This window comes from Panthera pardus, unplaced genomic scaffold (assembly GCF_024362965.1).
Source record: "Panthera pardus isolate Hobbes unplaced genomic scaffold, ASM2436296v1 HiC_scaffold_16, whole genome shotgun sequence".
Classification (NCBI taxonomy): domain Eukaryota; kingdom Metazoa; phylum Chordata; class Mammalia; order Carnivora; family Felidae; genus Panthera; species Panthera pardus.
The window spans coordinates 78,640,783-78,661,111 of record NW_026526721.1 but is presented as its reverse complement, the minus strand read 5'-3'; the positions used below and the strand labels follow the sequence as shown (position 1 = coordinate 78,661,111).

Sequence of the window (20,329 nt, the reverse complement as noted above, 5' to 3'; positions counted from 1 at the left end):
GTATTGTCTCATAAAAATATGGCCTGAGATTTGTCAATGGTGGCTTCCTGTTCAGTGAAGACAAAATTAAATATTTCAACTTCGCCAACTTACAGCTAAAGCAGAATTTTTTTCTGTTGCTCTATTTGTTTTTATTGGGACATCAAAGTGATTTTTTTAAACGTATTTATTTATTTATTTAGAGAGAAAGCGAGCGGGGGAGGGGCGGAGAGAGAGGGAGAGAGAGAATCCCATGCGGGCCCTGAGTTCTCAGTGCAGACCCTAACACAGGGCTGGATCTTAGGAACTATGAGTTCATGACCTGAGCTGAAATCAAGAGTTGGAAGCTTAACTGACTGAGCCACCCAGACGCCCCTAAGAGTGAATTAAAACAATTTTTTAAATGTATTTATTTATTTTTGAGGCAGAGAGAGAGCCTGAGCAGGGCTGGGGCAGAGAGGGAGGGAGACACAGAATCCAAAGCAGGCTCCAGGCTGTGAGCTGTCAGCACAGAGCCTGACGTGGGGCTCGAACTCATGGAGTGTGAGATCATGACCTGAGCTGAAGTCGGAAGCTTAACCGACTGAGGCACCCAGGTGCCCCAAGAGTGAATTTTTAATAAAGGAAAGTCCAAACAAAATATTAAAAAATCGAAATCAGTCAAAACATCCCTCAAACTGCTAATAAAATTCTATGACCTGTCTAATGGGCATGACAGACTGGTAAACACTAAAACATAGTGTTTACATGTTTTCAAACAAGTTGGAGCAGGCTGTCGGGAACACAGACAAGTGAACAGCAATTAACTTGAGTACCTACTCCTGTCGTGGTGGGTTTGGAATGAGAAGGTTTCAGGTGCTACCAGAGAGATCTCTAGGCCTCATTAGCGATTGTATTGGTGGCTTTTCCACACTCTTGTGTTTCATCCTCGTGGTGGGGCGAGATGTAAAGTAGGATTTTAAAACCTGTATGAACCAGGCACTCAGAATCTCATTCTTGTAAATTCAGATTTCCACATTTAGTAGATTTTCTGAGTGCAGAGGCTGTAGGTATTTTTTGCCCCTTTCTCTTAGCCTTGGACAGAAAACTACCTGTTGTTAGAGTCTTAGAACAAACCTTCTCCGTTGGGGCGCCTGGGTGGCTCTGTCACTTAAGTGTCCGACTTCGGCTCAGGTCATGATCTCGCGGTTTGTGACTTCGGGCCCCGCATCAGGCTCTGTGCTGACAGCTCACAGCCTGGAGCCTGCTTTAGATCCTGTGTCTCTTCCTCTCTCCACCCCTCCTATACTCCTGCTCTGTTTCTCTGTCTCTCAATAATAAATAAACGTTAAAAAAATTAAAAAAAAAAAAAAAAGAAGAAACCTCCTTAGGAACATAAAATGTTGTCATGAGAGGGGATTTTGGAGATCGTCTTCTTAATGCTAACTATTGTAGAGCTGGAGAACTCATGGTCCAGGGAGGGTAAAAATTTTCTTGGTCACTTAGCCCAGCGGAACTATTGCTATGGAATGTGACCTAGAGCACAAGGTTGGGGGTCACATGACCTCTGTGCTGATGTTCCACAGCACGGATACTGACTCTTGGAGGAGAGATTCTTTACTCTTGTGTCCATTTCTGTGCCTTTGCCCCCCTTTTCCAGTTCTCATCCAATAATCAATAGACTTACAGGCTTGTTTATTGAAACTTTGCTACTTCAAACGCTTTTGGGGAGCAAAACACCTGGGTTTGAATCCATCCCTGATGGTGATTACCTGCTGTGTTACCTTGGAAGAGTTACTTCAGCTTCTCTAAATCTTGGGCTTTGGATTTTCAAATTAGAAGAACAAATGAGTCCCTACAATTTGTCACTCTATGACTTCTTGGCCAGTGTCCCGGCTGTTGCCACCCAAGTCTGTTTTCGACTGATGAGAGTTAGTAATTGCTTTGGTCCCATTCTGCTTTTTACCTTCTCCTGAGTGTCCTGCTCTTCCAGTACTATTGTTTCCCTGTCAGAGTTGATGGTTCCCTTTTCGTGCGACATTCTGAATCTGAAATGAAAGCTCAGTGTGGACATTGATCTCTGTTCTACTTCGCCTCTTTATCAGAAACCAGTGCTTACTTGTCTGGACTGATGCTTCTCCCCCTGCTGCTTCTCCATTTACCTGGGATCTGCAATGCAGTGGTACGTTTCCTGTCACCAGTGGTGTTGCCACTAATGAGGATTGTGCCTTTAGCATTAATTTGTATTCATACTAACCCTGTGCAAGGCAGGTTGGTATTTTCTGTGTGGATTCCTATCCTGTCTTCTTTCACTTTATACTCCCTGGTCAGTGGGACTCAGGAGTTAAGACAGGGGTGTAAGAAACCTGAGTTCACTCAATTTGCAGACTTGTAGGGGGACATGAGCAGTGGAAGCAATGGCAGCAGGCATCTTTTGTTTAATAGATAGGGAGAGACACTGCGGTTCAAGGAGGTCAAGGGACTAAAGTCACCATCGAGTTGATTAGTGGCTGAGCTAGAAATTACATCCGAGTCCTCTGTATTTAAGTCCAGAGCTTTTTCCAGTATTTCCAATTGTGTCTCCGATAGCCTATATAAAGGTTTGGCATTTCTGCAGAGTTATTCTGTAGTCACCCCTTCCAAGTAATGCCAGCTGTCCATGCAGAGAATGGGGCGCTTAGCCAGTGCTGGGCCAGAGTTGCCTGTAGAGAGAAGTTGAGTGAATACATTGACATTTTCAGCCCATGGCAGATCCCGCTTTGCCCTTCCGGCTCTCCTCTGACCTGACGCTTCAGAGGAAGAGTGATCACATTTGCTGTTCAGCTAACAATTTGTGTAATTTTCAGCCTGCCGTATTCTTTAGCGTTGTCTTCCCATGCTTCCGTCACATGCCACGGTAGATCTGCTTCGTAATTACACTGGTAGGGACTTACCTACACAACTTGGGAAAGGTTTGCCTAAAGTACTTATTTACTTGTGCATAATAAATCTTGATTGATACCTCGGTAGTCTCTGAGATCAATCTAAGATTCCCTCCCGCCATGGGGAGGATTGAAGAGTCAGGGAAACGGGTGACCAAAAAAGAAGAAGAAGAAGAAGAAGAAGAAGAAGAAGAAGAAGAAGAAGAAGAACAAAAATAGAGGGCTGTGCTTTCTTACTGATGAGCTCAGAGGAGAATTGCAGATGATCTGGAATTTCCATGATTTTGCTTGTTGGGGGCCTGTTCTACAGTCAGGATCTCCTACAGTCAGGATCTTCCATGGAATCAGAAGAGTCTGTGAATAGGGTTGTCGTTAGTCTTCATCGAATCCAGTCACCTCGTTTTCAGAGGCGGACACTGCCATCTCACAGAGGGAAGGCTGCTGTGTGAGTTCATGGCAGAGCTCAGCCTGAAAACTGGGTCTAATTCAGAGGATCAGGTATCCTCCAGCTGAACACCGAGATGGAGACAGGATGATTAGCTGTAGCCCAGAGAGAGAAGCACAGTGTATCATTTTCGTAGATTGTTAAGAAAGCAGTTTGAGGGGCGCCTGGGTGGCTTGGTCGGTTGAGCATCCGACTTCGGCTCAGGTCATGATCTCACGGTCTGTGAGTTCGAGCCCCGCATCGGGCTCTCTGCTGACAGCTCGGAGCCTGGAGCCTGGAGCCTGGAGCCTGTTTCGGATTCTGTGTCTCCCTCTCCCTCTGCCCCTCCCCTGTTCATGCTCTGTCTCTCTCTGTCTCAAAAATAAATAAACGTTAAAAAAAAAAAAAAGAAAGCAGTTTGAAATTGTAGGAAAGTATTGACCTTTAGATAAAGGGGAAAGATGGCCAAACCCCTCCAAAGTTAAAGGCAAGGTATTATTTAAATCTCTAATGCTCGTTTAAATAAAGAAAATGTGAAGGGACATGAATCCTGAACTTAGGCTGCCATCAGCTACTTCTGATATTTCAGTCACTTAGCATCCCAGTCTCTCAAGTTTTCTACCACTAACATAATGTGTTAGTACTTGTCTCTTCCCTCAGTATCATTCGTTTGTTAGCAAACACTGACCACGAGCCAGGCTTTGGGTTAATTGCCAAAGGAGATTTAGGGACTAATGCAACATGATTTAAAGATTAATGCAAATGCTCTAAGTCAATTATTTTCGGCCCTTCGATCAGAATATATATGTAAAGATCCCCGGATGAGTCTAGGGTATAGACAGTTTTGAAAACTATTACATTAAGCTTCTAGAGCTTAGTTGTTAGATGGTACTCTGCAATGATTCATTGGTTGTTTTTAAATTTTAGTGACCCATGTAAATGTTCATAGAACTGTACGGTATTGATTTCAGGAAAGAGGAAAACTTGAGCAAACACTAGTTAGTTCTATTTTTGTGGCTGACGATGACATGTCGTTCACATGGTGTCTTTAGAGAGGCTCAGTAGCTCTTTTTTTTTTTTTTTTTTTTTTTTTAAGTATTAAATCTCACTTTACCTATAGTCCTAAGTTTTCTCATGTGCAGAGGAAGGATTTTAGGCATCATATGGTCTTTTGTGGCTGTTTGTGTTCTGTGGTGCTTTGAGTAGTTTGGTCAGACTACTGGCTTCATCAGTGTGTGAGCCTGTGGCTCATGATGGTTATTGTTTGATGGAATAGAATAGAGAAGACATTATGGCAAGTAGTGTCCAGGAGCTAGGAATGGAGATAAGAGCACAATTGACTGTTTCTAAGTGTAACTTCCTCTGGTTTGTGGGTTTTTTTTTCTTTCCTTCAAAGAAGAAGGTGATACCATGATGAAGACCATGGATTTGGGGTTGAAGACCTAGGTCCAAGCTTCAGTTTTGCTGTTGGTTAGCGTATGTATCTTTTTGAGCACGTTTTCTAACTTTTACAGTCTTGATCTGCTGAATACGGAGAATGATAATCTTACGTCATATAATAGTCAAGAGAATTATGTGATTGTTAGAAAATTGCTTAGCATATAGTAATTCTGCAATAAACACTGGCTGTTTATTGTCAGTCCATGGCTTTTTTGTACCCAATGAACAGCTAGGAGGAGAGGACCAAGGGCAATGGAGAGAGTAATTAAGTGAAACTTCTTAGGTTCTTCTTAATTGCTTTGCATGTGACGCTAGTTCAGAAAGACCAGGGAGCCCAGCTCTCTGCCTCCCTGCAGCAGTAGGCATTTTGCTTAGATGAGGGCCATTTCTCTTGTTTGCCTCTCCTGTGATGGTGTTTGTGTATTTTCACAGCCTCTCTGGAGATCTTCCCTTTCACTTCTTGCTTTCGCAATGATTGTAAGCTTACAGTGAAACTGACCTAGAACCAGAGGAAGTAAGAGCAGAGTGAGTTTTGGTCCAGCAAAACCAGCTCTCACCACTGCTTATCTTTGTGTTTATGTTGGTCTTTCTTGGAGAAGCTGAGAAACCCCAACTGACATGTTCTACTTCATCTGTTCACTAAAGTTGTGAGATTTCCTCAAACCTATTTATCAAAATACAGGGCTGTAATTCAGGTTTCGGAGAAGGAAAGCCCTATAGAATATTAGAGCTGACTGGGACTTTACAGACATTCGTTTTGCAAATGAGTATCCTCTCTTGTTAAAGGTCACACTGGTGAAGCTGAGACTGGAACTGGGGACACGGGGACTCCATGTCTGTGTTGTTGTGTTTGTCACCTTCCATGGATCCATCTGGAACATAGAACTTTACTCTTACTTAGAGTGGGTACTCTTGTTAGATTACTGTTCAAAGATAAAAGTTCTAGCTTCTCATTTCTCTGTATAAAACTTTTAAAAGGCAAGCTCAGTTTATATCTTCCAAACCTTTTCCCCAAATATTCTCCTTGAGTCCCTCATTTTAGTACAACCCTCCTGTTTCCCTGTCCCATGGGAAGACCTTGCTTCTTCCTTGAGCTTATAGTATTTCCAGGCATTATCTTTGTTGGTCCATTTATCTTTCAGAGCCACCCAGATTTCAAAGTCCCTGTCAAGGCCCACCCTTGCCTATGCTAGCTCTTGTCACACACCCCGGTTCTTTTTGTACACTGTGTATTGCTGTCTCTTTTCACATATGTAAATGTCTCTTTTGCAGGTAGGCTTTAAGCTTCTTGAGTACAGGACGAGAATATGATTCATCTGGAGCTCGAGTGCCAGGCAAATACAGTTATTCATTCATTAAATTAACAGACGTTTTTACTGAGTGTCTATCATGCATTAGGTCCTGGGACTCAAGGAAGATAATTACTTCTGCTCTCAAGGATTCAAGAGTTTAGTGTGGGATACAGGCCGGCAGAGAGGCAGAGATGTGTGAAGAGCACAGTATTCTAAGTGCTGTGGAAGTTAACTTGAACTGGTTGAGAGAAAACGTGAATCATGTCCTTAAGGACTAGTAGGAAGTGATGCTCGGGATCTAAATGATGCATAATAGAGGAGACAGCATTTTTAATTGAGAGGTAGCTGCATCAAAAGGGAGGGAGATAAAACTAGCGGAAATGGATGATTTTCCAGCAGAACATGAAAATAACCTCCAAAGAAGCATAAAACTGCTGCAGCTATCATAGAAGTTACTGGAAATATGATTCAGATCTATTATTAAAGAATCACATCCAAATGACTTTACACTAAGTTCTGATAAACTTTTAAAGATCAGATAATTCTAATCTCCTCAGTAGGAAACAAATCCACACGGTAGAAAAGGATGTAGAACCCTCATGTTAAAACCGAATAACGAGAAGTAAAACAAGTAGAGAAAATAATACTACAGGATAATCTTACTTACGATTATCGGTAAAAAAAAATTCTATACAAAATAGCATATTTAATTCATCAATATATCAAATTGTACAACTGTGAGTAGGCTTTTTTCCCTAGGAATGCAGACATGGTTCAATATCTGGAAATCGATCAAAATGATTAATTCCATTGCTAAATTAAGGAAAAGAGTTGACTCTATCACTGGAGGCTAAGAAGGAAGATACAGAGATTCTAAAGAGGGATGAGTAAACAAACAGATCAACATTCATTCATTCACACACTTATCTGTAACATGGCTTGCTTAAAGACTTTCGAGCCAGCATTGCGGTCGTATAGTGAGACTACTCAGAAGCTTCCCGCTCGCTGGGTCAGTCCCTGTGGATTGTTGTAAGTATGATACAAGTACTAGAAGACCCCCAAATTAAGCTACTCTTTTGTTGGGAAGGTGGAGTTCGGAAAATGTTCACAGCATCAGACACATTTGTGTTGGGTCAAGATGAAAAAAAAAAGAAAAGAAAAATAGGGCTTGGTAGAAAGTGAAGGTTGGTATAAAGTGACGGGAGGAAAATGGCAGTGTAGATGGTGGGCACAGCATTTGATATTCATTACAAATGCTCTGAATGGTGTCACTGGACCCCTGTTGACATATGGAAGAATGGTATGAGGAGATGCCATAGAGGTCATCCGCGAACAGATAGATGGCCAGGCCCTGGCACTCTCGGGGGGTGGGGCTGGAGCTGTGTCTGTGAGGAGGGCAATACCAGGGTACCGTGAGGTACTGGGGATGACTGTTAAGATGGTGGAGTCAATTACTTGCATCTTGATGCTGAAGTTCGCATTTCTTATACTTTCCCAGAAGTTGCCTGTTCTTTTCTATCTACGGCATATCTGAAAAAGCCAGGATTCTACAGTCAATTGGCAATGTGGGATTGATCTGGAAATGTGCCTCTTTGCTGTAGAAATCACTGCATCCTATAGTAACCCATTTTTTAAAGTTCCTATTTTGGAATGACTTTAGGCTTATAGAAAAGTTGCGAGGATAATGTTAACGTACAGCTAAAATGCATACTACAAATGTGCATAGGGCACGAGAGTTTTTCAAGCTTTATTTTATCCTACTTGGTCCTGACCTGTGCTCACTTTAGTCATGTTGAAAGCAGAACAGACACTTTCATCCCCTTTCAGTAGGAGACTGAGACTCAATTAAAAAAAGTATATACACAAAACCGAGATTAGTATTCTTCAATCCTGAGAGAAATCTTCTCATATGATTGTTAATTTGCTGCCAGGCTTCAGAACAATGAATAACCCAGACTCATGGTTTCCATATTGGTTTTGTGCTTGGCCTTAATGGTGGTTTTAGAAATATGTAAAATATGGTCATTGCCCTTTTCTTTTTGAATATTTTATTTATTTTTATTTGAGAGAGAGAGAGGGAGAGAGAGCAAAGTGGGGATGCTGGGGTAGAGGGAGTGAGAGAGAGACTCTTAAGCAGATTCTCCATGCTCAGCGTGGAGTCAGATGCCAGGCTCGATCCCACGACCCTGGGATCATGACCTGAGCTGAAATCAAGAGGGTGACACTCAATCTACTGAGCCACCCAGGCACCCTGGTCGTGGCCCTTTCAAGGGACTCACAGTTTAATAAGTGTCTGTACATAGCCTGTGCACAAGGTACAAGGGAGGGAGAGGAAAAGAAGCTCCCTACAACCAGACTGAAAAGTCAGGGTCACCACTGGCTTCAGCAACAGAAGCCTCCTGATTCCTAGTTTAGAGGCTTCCTCAATGATTCCCGTCATCCCCTTCTAAAAACGGAGAAAACCACTGCAAGCATTTTCTTTCTCTCACTTTGCATAGCACTTTATAGTATATAAGACACTCTAATGTTGTTATCTCATTGGTTGTCCTAAAACTCTGAGAGTTAGTGGGGGCAGGGCTTGATCTTAACTCTGAGACAGTTGAGGTACCTGCAGCCCTGATGCAGGGTCAGGGTAGGCGGGGCGGGGGGGGGGCGATGTTCGAGGTCATGCCATTCCTTCCGATACTACCTGGCCAACACTGCGCCCTTCCTATCACTGTCACCCCATCTCCGGTGCCATGCCATGGACGGAGGCCTTTATTTTTCTCTGTGTTTCCAGTGTTCTTTGTTTTTACAGACATCTGGAGGTAATCATGGAGCCCTCTCAATTAATTCAGTTCAATTAATAAATTACTGGGTGGATGTGGGGCTGCGAGTCGGCGCAGGGTGGCTTCCGGGCCTCCCTGTGCTGGAGAGCTGTTGCAATCAGGCTTGGAGAGCCCTCCTCTTCAGCAAGATGTCCGGGAAGCTCAGCCCCAGCCTGCAGGCTCCCTGGAGGGGTGACTGGCTTACCCTGACAGGCAAGACATCCTTTTTCTTTCCTCACATAGTGTATTGTAATCCCATCAGAACAGTACATTGGCTGGGCTGTCCCTCCCCTCCCCGCCACCAGCTAAGTTGTTCATAAATCTTCCCTATGATACTGGCTCAGCACAGCTCCTGATGCTTGGTCACGTGGGGCTGACCTGTTCATTACAGGTGTTGAATATCCCTAGTGTCTCGCTACTAAGCGCCGGTACGGTCCCAGGCATTGTGGACAACAAAGTCCCCCTCCCCCCGATTTGCAAGTGCCCCCTTGGTGGGGAGCAGGACGGTTCCTCTAAGAGGGATCACTTGAAAGTATCCGGACATGCCCTGGTTATGCCCCTGTTTCAAGAATAAACTTTGGGTGCCTCCTTAATGCTGACCTAATACATTCAGGCTCCCCGGGCTAGGGTGCAAAGCTGTCTGGGCATTGGTTGCATCCCATGTTTTAGTTGTTTGCTCGCTGCTTTTCCTTATTCCCCCTCCGGTCACACCAAGCATAAGTGCTGTGTACCTTTCTGCCTGTGCCACTTTGCTGACACTGTTCGGACTGGCCTCTGCCAGTTCAGGGCCCAGTCTGAAGGGCACCTCATCAGTGAGGTCTTCATTTTGCTCCCAACAAGAATAATCTTACCTTTTTCTGCATCCCAGAAACACTTTTCTTTCTTTTTTATCTCACTTAGGTAATATCACTTCATTTAGGTAACTTATCACCATGTCATTGGTTGGTAATCATTTTCATAGGTTATTGATAAAGTTTGAGCCTTTTTGCAACCTTGTTTGGTATCAGATTCTCCTTTGGGTTAGGGAACATTTCTTATCATATCCATTTCCTGAAGAGTGTTAGTGCTAAAGAGTTAACTGTTAGAAGAAGTATTCAAGATTGGTGAGGGAGTTTCTATTTTCTCCTCCCATGGTCAGTTTTTCCTGTTCCTTCCCTTCCTCCTCTTCCCAGTCCCCCCGTTTACCTTTTCTCTTTCTTCCTGCTCAGAGAGCTTTTTCAAGATTTCAAGTATGGATTAAGATGAAATTATGATGAAGCGAGAGGTGGGTTGCTTCCATTTTTGTGCTTCTGGAAACCAACCAACTGTGTTTATTTCTTTTTAGTTTCAGATTCCGACAATGTCTCATCCGTCTTGGCTGCCACCCAAAAGTACTGGTGAGCCTCTTGGCCATGTGCCTGCACGGATGGAGACCACCCATTCCTTTGGGACTCCCAGCATTTCAGTGTCCACACAACAACCACCCAAGAAGTTTGCACCAGTAGTTGCTCCAAAGCCCAAGTACAACCCATACAAACCTGGAGGTGAAGGTAAGTGGGGGGGATTTTAGAGTTGGGTGCCTAAAGTGGGAGAGTTCAGTACAATAAGAGTGACTCATCTGTCCAGTGTTGTGTCGGAGAAAGGTTAGCTCAAGAATTCGCTGTGCTTATTGTAGTTAATAGACTGTCAAAGGTTAAAAAGCATCTAGAAACTATCAAAGCGAACCTTTCTTTTAGGGACATAGAGAGTGAGACCTCTTAGGGGTTATCTGGCTGTGGTTATACAGTGAGTTTGGTCTAGAGCCAAAACTAGAACTTGGTTTCTTCATTCGTAGCCCAGTGCCCTTCTACCATGTTATCCTTTCACCTCATCTCATGTAGAGATGTGTCTGCTACCCAGCTGCCCCTCCCTCTTGACATGGGACAAGTGGCCCCATATGGTGCCAGGCAGTGGTCTGATTGGAAACCCATATGAAGGTACCTCACTGGAATTGTTTAACCTTCGTTGGCTATCTTTCCTCCCCTAGACTACTTAGGATGAAGTTGTCCAGAGAGCTCTGTGAGATCTGCGTTTGTAGAAGGTCATAGGCAAATGTGAATGAAACCTAGTTCTAGAGGTTGTAATGGCAGTCCATTCAGTTTTGATCAGGTAGAGTTTGATGATCCACACGAGCTCAGCATCTCAGGTTCATAGGTCCATGCACAGTCACACACTGAACCTCTCAGACAGTGCAGGGTGCTGTACTCTTTGCTGGAAGAGTTTCCATATTTTTACCAGTCAATGTCAGCAGCTCATCCAAACCCATGAAACAATGACTTATAACTGACAAGCAGAAGAACGTTCCATTTCTGGGAGCTGAGAGAGAGGAGACCTGAAAGGAGATTCAGTACCCCTTTCTCTGTTTTCTCCCTCATCCCACCACCACTTAGAAAAATGACCTTACATAACTTCTCCATGATGTTTCTTACTGCTTCTTGGGTGATGGGAGTGTGTTTCTTTCAGCAAGTTTCAGTAAGACTGTGTCACGCCCTGTCGTATGGTGCAGTCTTTCTCTTTGCTTCCTAGTCCTCTACCTGTCCCCAGCAAACACTTCATTAATCTGTTGGTATTGTAAATAGAGTTTAATGACTTCTGGAGTCAGAAGCCTAGTCCAGATATCCAGCTTGTGTGAGATGGCTGGACGCTCAGGCAGGTGGTAGGAAGGTCAGGCATCAGCATGCACTCCTGGGCTGTGGCCATGGATTTTTTGTTCTGGGAGGAGCAACAATAAGACCATTAGAATGCTACCCTGGAAAAACAGTATGTGACGCTCTTGGTGTTCTACTAATCTCTGTGGCAGTGCCTGAGTTTTACAGGCTTTGAAGGAGGCTCCATGTCTGCTCCCAGACTTAGTGGAACTGGTTGTCTTTGTTCTTTTTAGTGGTTTCAGGACTCAGGGCTGGAATTTGGAAGAGAATCCCTCCTCATCAGGACAGGAGGGGCCATATGTTGGCTTCCTTATTTGCTTTCTCTGCATTTCCCCTGTTTGCTTACTGGGGGACTATTGTTTTGTCCCCTCATTTTGGGGGAGAACTGAAATAGACTTCTCTCTCACATGAAAGGACTAAGATAGACTCCCTCCTGGAGTAGGAGGCAAACTTGTGAGGAAGCCTTGGTAAGTATGATAACTGACACACACCTGAGGGGCAGGGGAGGAGGGCAGGTCCCATATTAAGTAGGCCAATACATGGCATATGTGAGAGGGAGGAGGGAAGCAGGTAGTGGTCTCCCTTCAGATCCCTCCACGCCCAATGCTATGTGTGGCAGTGGGTTGGCCCCTTGGGCCCCTTGGGTGACTCTGTGCACTTGAGATGCCCCACTCCCTTTGCTGTAGTCTGCGAGGTTCGTTCTCTGTCTGTCTAGTGCTCTGGGGACGCTGGCATCCTCTCCAGAACACGGCAGCTCAGGACCATGTGCTCTTTCTCAACATACCACCCCCACCTCTTTTGTCCCCGGTCAAAATCCTACTTGTATCACCTTCTCCAAAATGACCAGACATGGCCTAGATCAGAGGAAACCACTCCCATCCCTGGGAGTGGGATGTTTCCGTGTACCTCTGGTTCTGTGAGCCTCACCTTTCTGCTTTTTTTTTTTTCTTTCTGTTATTCCTCCTGCTTTTGCTCTGCCCCTATTCAGCATGTAGGCTGTACGAGATGCTGCGCTTCTCTGTGATCGTTTTATGGCTTTCTCGTGTTACCCTGTGAGGAAAGAGTTTTTCTCACATGGAAAACCGGAAATGGGAATATGGAGAGGCGAGGTAGTTTTGTGGCTGTTCAGTGTCGGAAGCGCGGCCTTTGTCCTTCCCCAGGTGCTAAACTTGCTTTGCCCTTCTCTTCTTGGCATAGGTGGCTCTCGGGCCCCATGTGATGGTGATACTTCCTTGTAAGAATGTAAGCTTTGTTTCCCCATTTAAGCAACAAGACATGGTTTCTCCCTCGTCCTTATGTTCCTCTTGGCTCCTATTATGCTACTGTGTTTTTAGTAGGAATGATTGTGTATGGTCAAATGTATGTCTGTATGTTCTTATGTGTGTATATATTTGGATGGATGGCGGATGGCTGGATGGGTGAGTACTCGGCTCAGTAATTCTTTTCTTGCAGTAAACAGTTTGGAATATGGCATCCTCATTTCAAGCAACTCAGTCTCATTTAATTTCTGAAGTCTTGATTCTTTCTTGCACTGCTGCCAATCTCTCTCTCTCTCTCTCTCTCTCTCTCTCTCTCTTTTTTTAATATAACCTTTTTTGAATACGTGAAAGAAGAAATTTCCCTTGCATATATACATTTTAAAGATAAATATGGGAAAGGTTCATGGATATTCAGACTTTGTTTTTAAATGAAGCTGCATCTCGTCATCTGCTCTGTATTATGACATGATATTTGTTGGAAGTGTGAGATTTGCTTTACTTTCTATTTAATTGAAATGTTAGTGCATTCTCTGTGACTGCAAACATTTTTATAATTTATGTTATTTTTTTGTCTAAATTTTTATACATTTTTAAAGTTTATATCCATTTTCCCTTTTTTTTTTTTTTTTTGGTTTTTGTTTTTGTTCATTTAGAATGCTCTGTAACATTAGTGAAACCTCCAGATAGTAGGTAAGACAGTTTTGTTTTGTTTTTTTTTTAAATTTTTTTTTAATGTTTATTTTTGAGACAGAGAGAGACAAAGCATAAATGGGGGAGGGTCAGAGAGAGGGAGACACAGAATCTGAAACAGGCTCCAGGCTCTGAGCTGTCAGCACAGAGCCCGACGTGGGGCTCGAACTCACGGACCGCGAGATCATGACCTGGGCCGAAGTCGGCCACTTAACCGACTGAGCCACCCAGGCGCCCCAAGACAGTTTTTACCTAGAGGGTGAATTGAAGATGCCGGGGTCTTGTGCCTCAGCTCACCTATTTTCTCCCTTTGGTACATACTCTCCCTCAATTTGTAGCCCATAAAGGCTTTTCATTCATAGCTTAATTCAGAGCCTGACCTCTAAGAAGCTTAACTGCAAAGACAGAAAGTTAGAATTAATAGAAAGCATACGGTCGGCCCTTTACTGGTGTGAATGTGGGAAATGCAGGGCAGGGGGTATAAGTTGTTTGCTCAGAGATGTGTGGCCTGCTCAGGGCTGAGCTCAGGTCCCCTCTGTCTGAGTCTAGACTTATCCAGGACCTCTTAACTATATTCTGGAGAGGACTCTTTCTCACTCCACCATAACCTCTTTATCCATCCCGTAGAATTCTTATCACAATTCTTATCACAAGCCTTCCAACAGACTTACTTGTAAATGAGCCCGTCTCCTTCAGTGTACTTGAAGCTTTTGGAGACAGGGACTGCGTGACTCATGCCTTTGCTCCCAATGGCACCAGCGGCACCCCTGCCTCATAGTAGGGGCTCTGTAATGTTTGGGGTGGTGGTTAGGCCACAGCAATATAAACCTGCTTCTTCAGGCAGATCCTGCTTCTTCAGATCCCGGCTTCATAGCTACCCATCAGGCATGCCAGTTCTAGAGCCCGACCCACCTGTTTGAATCACTTTTACCCTCCTATACCCATTCCTTGAGCCTTTTAGTCCAGGAGTTGTTGAGCCACTGCCACCTGGAAGTTTTCCGTTCCATTTCCCCACCTTAGTTTTATGTCTGCAATCTCTGGGGTTTGCTTTCTCATTTTTAAACTCGGGCTGAGAATGGCCAAGTACCCACATGTTTTCCACATCAGCTTATATTTATGTGATCCCGTATGTCATGATTTTCTTTAAAAAAATATTATTTATTTAAGTCATCCCGGCACCTGCTGTAGGGTTCAGGTCCATGACCCCAAGATCAAAAGTCGTGTGCTCCATCGACTGAGCCAGCCAGGTGCCCCAACTCTCATAATTCGTTTATAATGAATTCTGCTAATGACCTTCCTCTAAAGAGCTTTGGCACACTTAAAAGTGGGGTATTGTTTTTCCCAGTTAGTAGCTCTTTAGGCCTTCAGATCCTCATATTTTGCTCATTGTTCTCAAACTTTCCACTGATCTTTTTTTTAACAACTTGTGTTCCGTCTGTCCTCTTCGAATGACGACCCTACGTTTCCAAATGCCTTTTCATGTTTAGTACAGTAGCCTTCATATTTTTTTTTATTAAGTTTTGCCTTCTTACAAAGTTTATCCTGTTAAATGTCCACATCATTTTTTGTGGAATGTTGCTATGCATGTATGATTTTGTCTCATCATCTTCTATTTTAGACTGATGAGAACAAGATAATGCATTTTTTTTTTCTGGTCTTGAAAGTAGTAGCCAGTGATTATCTTTATACTGTAATCTGGATCTTCTGTCTGCTCCAAATTTGCAAAATAAATAAACAAAACCAAGAACACAAAGCCTTAGACTATGATGGCAGAACAGGGTATTGATCTTTCTTTTTCTGTTTTTGGTAGATACCAAAGTAATTGAGCTTTCCCACTTTACTAATATGTTATTTTCTTGAGATGGTTCTGAAATTTTCCTGTAATTGCAACTCTGGGAATTGGAAAACAAACGTGCACACACACACACACACACACACACACACACACACAATCTCTTTTTCTCTTTTAATACTTTGGCTGAATGAAATGTGATAATTACAATAGCTTATCATAGAGAATAATTGGTAATGTTTCCAAGTTTGTAAATTTGGGGTTGTGTTGTGGTCTGAAATTTACGTTCTCCAATCTCTATAAAGTTCCTTTAAAGAGCATTTTTTATGTAAGAATTTTGAAAAATTAAATCCCTAGGGTGCAAATTCAAGGTAACACTTTCAGTAGAATCCCTTTGCATTTGTACAGTCCTTTATAGTTTACCCTACACTTCCGTATTCTTTGTCATTTAATTCTTCAAAGGCGATTCTTGCTGTAGTTCTCTGAGTTAGGTAGAGCAGATGTTCTTGCCATTTTGCTGAGTGCTAAACTACCAGAAGTGAAATAACTTATTTAATAATCATGTAGCTAGTAAAATACTAACCTTTACTTTTCATATCTAGGGCTCTTTCTGATGTTAAGGGGTTCTATTTATTGGAGATTGGGTTAGGCAGCTTCATCCACTTTAACTCCATGATTTTTTTATTACATGATTCTTCTTGGAGTTAATTTCAAAGTGGTTGTTCTTTTCACAAACTATTTCCACCTGTATTACCTGATTCACTTCTGTATAATATAGATAAGACCTCTGCTTTCAAGCTTTGCCTACCTTGCTTCACCTAGACTTGAAAGGTCTGATCAGAGTGGTTGAAATGAATTCTAGTCAATGAGGGTCCTAAACCTGAAAACTTGTTGCTAGATCTCTCCATGCTTTGTGCTCCTGTGAGGTTATTAATCCATTTCATGAAGGGGGAATAGTTTTTAGGTGATTTGCTAATCTGGAGTAGATGGGAGTAGCTGGAATAAATTGCCATCACAACTGAATTCCCCATGATGGAGATGGCAGCCAGTCTTCCTTCATTTCTGCTTTCTTGACAAAGCCATTCTTCATGCATTAATCACAACATCTTTGAGCAGCAGGAGTAGAAAAGAGTTTGAAGTTCTTGTAATCCTGTCCTTCCATTTGCCAGATGTGAAAACTCAGTCTAAGAGGGAGGGGAACTGGCTTCCCAAGGTTATCCAAGAGTTTTGCGCTGAACTGGAGCCAGAGCCCAGGTTTGCCAAATGTGCTCATTCCACGGTATCTTGATTGTCTCAGATTGGAAAAGGCAAGACAGGCTTGGTTCGTAGGAATTGGGAAGTCATGGGTTATTGATACTTGGTAGAGAACTAGCCATTAGTGATGCGAAGTGATGTAAACTGGTTAGGCTGGACATATTTGTTTTCTCAACAGAAGTGAAAATGTGAGGGAAACAGATGGCCACCGATGACAATATATTTAAAGAAATAACGTGGCATGGGTTTTCTCTACCATTTTTGTGTTTAACCTATAAGCCAATTTGGTGCTGCTTCTCTTCTTACGGTTAGTAAACTTTTTTTGTTTGTTTGTAAAAACTTAGAATAGTAGGTGGCAGAAAGTGTAGGGGAACTGACTGTGAATTCTGAACAGTCATATCTAAGTATTTAGACTCACAGTGTGCTATCTTGTCTCTGGAGTCCTATAGTTTCTGTCCCCTGCCACCAGAGGTGAATCTGGCCTGTGACTTTGCAGGTACAAACGTGAAACATCTTACTTCTGTAGTCCTGACAGTCCTGTTAAGTTGCCAGCAATCATACAAGAACAATTGCAGCTTCTTAGACGTTTGTTATAATTATGCATGGGCTGTCATGAGGACAGTCACAAAGTCACTGAAACATCAGGAACTCTAATGAGACTCGGGCTTGACTGGCATGCCCTGTTTCTGGTTCCAGGTAAGTGTGTTGAGCCTCGTCTATGACTGTGGAGTGCTGTACATGAGTTTTCATTTTCAGAGCCTCGGCAGGGTGTGTGGGGAGGAAAGGACAGCTGTTCATTCATTAAAGGGTCAGATAGTAATTGTATTAATTTGATCTTCACCTCACATCTTCCTGAAGAGAAAAGGATTTGTAATTTCTTTGGGTGACATTAGATTTTACCAAATATTCACAGGCCTTACTAACACTTGAAAGAGCCAAGATTCATGCTGATTTGGGGGGCAGGGCATTTACATTCAAGCCCCAGTTTCACTACTTGACCTTGGTGATGTTTTCTATTCCACATTTCCTTAATATATAAAAATTAGCTGGTGATATTATCTTACAAGATTGTTTTGAGCATCAAATATAACAGAGGATGAAAATGTTTTATAAACCATAAAATATCTTACAACTCTAAGGAATTACCATGGTGTACTTATTCAACAATCATTTACTTAAAACAGATTTTGTGTTAGGCTGTCTTCTGGGGGCTGAAGGAATGGCAGTGAGCAAGACAGAGATTAATCCCTGCCCTCATGGAACACACTTCTTGCTATAATAAAAATAACATTGTTTTTAATCTTAATAACTAACATTGAAAAAATAGTATTTATTTAATAAATGCACTTCAGAATCTTACTACATGCTATAATAATTATTCTAAATTATAATTCTAGTAGTATAATATGACTAATACATGTGTAGTGGTATAGCTAGAATTATTAGTAATGAAGTTATATTGGTAAAGATTTTTTTTTATAAAATTTTTTAATCTTTATTTATTTTCGAGAGAGCATGAGCGGGGGAGAGGCAGAGAGAGAGGGAGACACAGAATCTGAAGGAGGCTTCAGGCTCTGAGCTGTCAGCAGGGAGCCCTACGTGGAGCTCAAACTCATGAACTGTGAGATCATGGCCTGAGCCGAAGTCAGACGCTTAACTGACTGAGCCACCCAGGCGCCCCTATACTGATATAGATGATCAACTTCAAATAGCAATGATAGGAATCACAGTGCCTCAACTGTGAAATTCTAGAGCCTGGATAAATCTTAAAAATTATCTAATGCAACCCTTTCGTTTCTGAGATGAGGATCATTATTTCACTAATACATTTCTAGAAGGTATAGGGCCTTTGCCCTAGGAGTGCTGTAAATAACAAACAAAATTGTTGACTGCAGGCACGGGTTATCACTCCAATATTAGAGGCGCAGAGGTTAGGTGGCTTGTTCAGTATAACAGAACAGTAAGTGGCGAAGCTGAGCTCTGATCCTCTGGATTCCTTCCACGGTTGCCACAGTTTTGTGTCACTGATGCGTTTTGGGTGACTTGTTTAGGAGCTCTGGTGATAGAATTAATTTACGTGGACAGAGTCGAGTAGATGTTTTAGAACAAAGAGAAGTTCATTCATGTGTTGTTAACAAAATCTCTTATTTTGTAACCTGTCAGCATAATGAACTATGGAAGTAGATTCCTTAATAAGGTGCTAGATTCCTCATGCTTTTTGTCTGGCTTTGGAAGTGGTGAATAATGCGGTGTTGTGTGGTGAGGTGCTCTTGAATCTTATTTATTTTTATTTATTTTGAGAGAGAGAAAGACTGAGCGTGTGTGCATGAGCGGGGAAGGGGCAGAGAGAGAGAGAGAGAGAGAGAGAGAGAGAAAAGAGAGAATCCCAAGCAGGCTCCAAGCTGTCAGCACAGAGCCCGAGGCAGGATTCAGTCACATGACCGTGAGATCATGACCTGAACTGAAATCAAGAGTCATATGCTTAACCAACTGAGCCACTCAGGTGCCCCCTAGTTTATTTTTAAATTATGTAAATACATAGTAATATCGTCACTTCATATTTTAAATCTAAACAAAGCTTAATTTCTTTTTTGAAAATAAAAGTAAATATAGAAATACAATAAAATATTACCATACATCTATTAGAATGGCTGAAATTAAAAAAAAAATCATATGCTGTAGGGATGAGGAGACACTGGATCACTCATATGTTGCTGGTAAGAATGTGTAACATTGTGTAACGACTCTGTAAAACTTTGGCAGCGTCTTTCCCAAACATGTCCTGAGGATATGATTTAGCAGTTGCACTCCTGGGAATTCAATTCAGAGACATGAAAAGTTATGTTCACACAGAAACCTGTACATGAATGTTCATAGCAACTTTTTTCGTGATGACTAAATACTATAAAGGCAATGTCCACATGTCCTTCATATAGGTAAATGTTTCAACAAAGTCCAGTATCTCCAAACAATGCATTAATACAGTTCATCAATACAAAGGATTGCACTATTGATAATATGCAATAACCTGGATTGACCTCAACGGCTTTATGCTTAATGAAAAAATAAAAAGTTAGTCTCAGAAGGTTACATATACGGTATGATTCCATTTATAAGACATTCTTGAGATGACAAAACTCCAGAGATGGAGAACACATTAGTGGTTGCTAGGGAACAGAAATGAAGGATGGAGTGGGGCAGGAGTGGGTGTTCATACCAAGAAAAAGCAACAGGGAGTCTTTCTGTGATGGTGGAGCAGTTCTGGATCTTGGTTGTGGAGGTAGTTGCACGGATCTATGCATGGGATGAACTGGAATAGAATTATATACACGCACAAATGCATGTGGGTCAAAAAATGGCGGGAACTGAGTCAGGGCTAGCTAACAGTAATGCAACAATGTCAGTTTCCTGGTTTTGATGTTGTATTCTACCATTATCAGATGTTACCACTGGAAGAAACTGAGAGTCTAAACAATTTTTACAACTTTCTATGAGTTTATATGTATGGATGGATGTATTTAAAAATGGTTTCTTCTCCTTCTCAAGTGCCATCTTGCATGCATATCGAATTCTCTTACCACACTTTCATGATTACTGTTATAATGTATGGTTTAAACAATGGTCAAAGCTGGCCAGTCATCAGAAAGACTTGGGGAACATTTTTTTTTAAAGAAAAGAAAACACACAAGCCCTGGGGCTCATGTCAGTACCACAGATTTAAAATCTCAAGGCATGGGCCCCAGGAATCTGCATGAAGACAAAACAAAACAAACAAAACAAAACAAAACAAAGCAAAACTCCCCATGTAATTCTGATTGAGACTCAA

At 42.3% G+C, this 20,329-nt stretch overlaps 1 protein-coding gene across 5 annotated transcripts in view; it reads left to right on the top strand.

The window, feature by feature from the left end:
- LPP (LIM domain containing preferred translocation partner in lipoma) overlaps positions 1-20,329 on the top strand; it is a 677,239-nt gene that overhangs the window by 217,659 nt on the left and 439,251 nt on the right. For all 5 annotated transcript variants that reach the window (XM_019463484.2, XM_019463486.2, XM_019463485.2 and 2 more), the window contains one exon: positions 10,167-10,371. In XM_019463484.2, coding sequence (XP_019319029.2) covers positions 10,182-10,371 — 190 coding nt within the window. In that variant the 5' untranslated portion in view covers positions 10,167-10,181. Of the gene's footprint in view, positions 1-10,166; positions 10,372-20,329 lie in introns of those variants that run through there.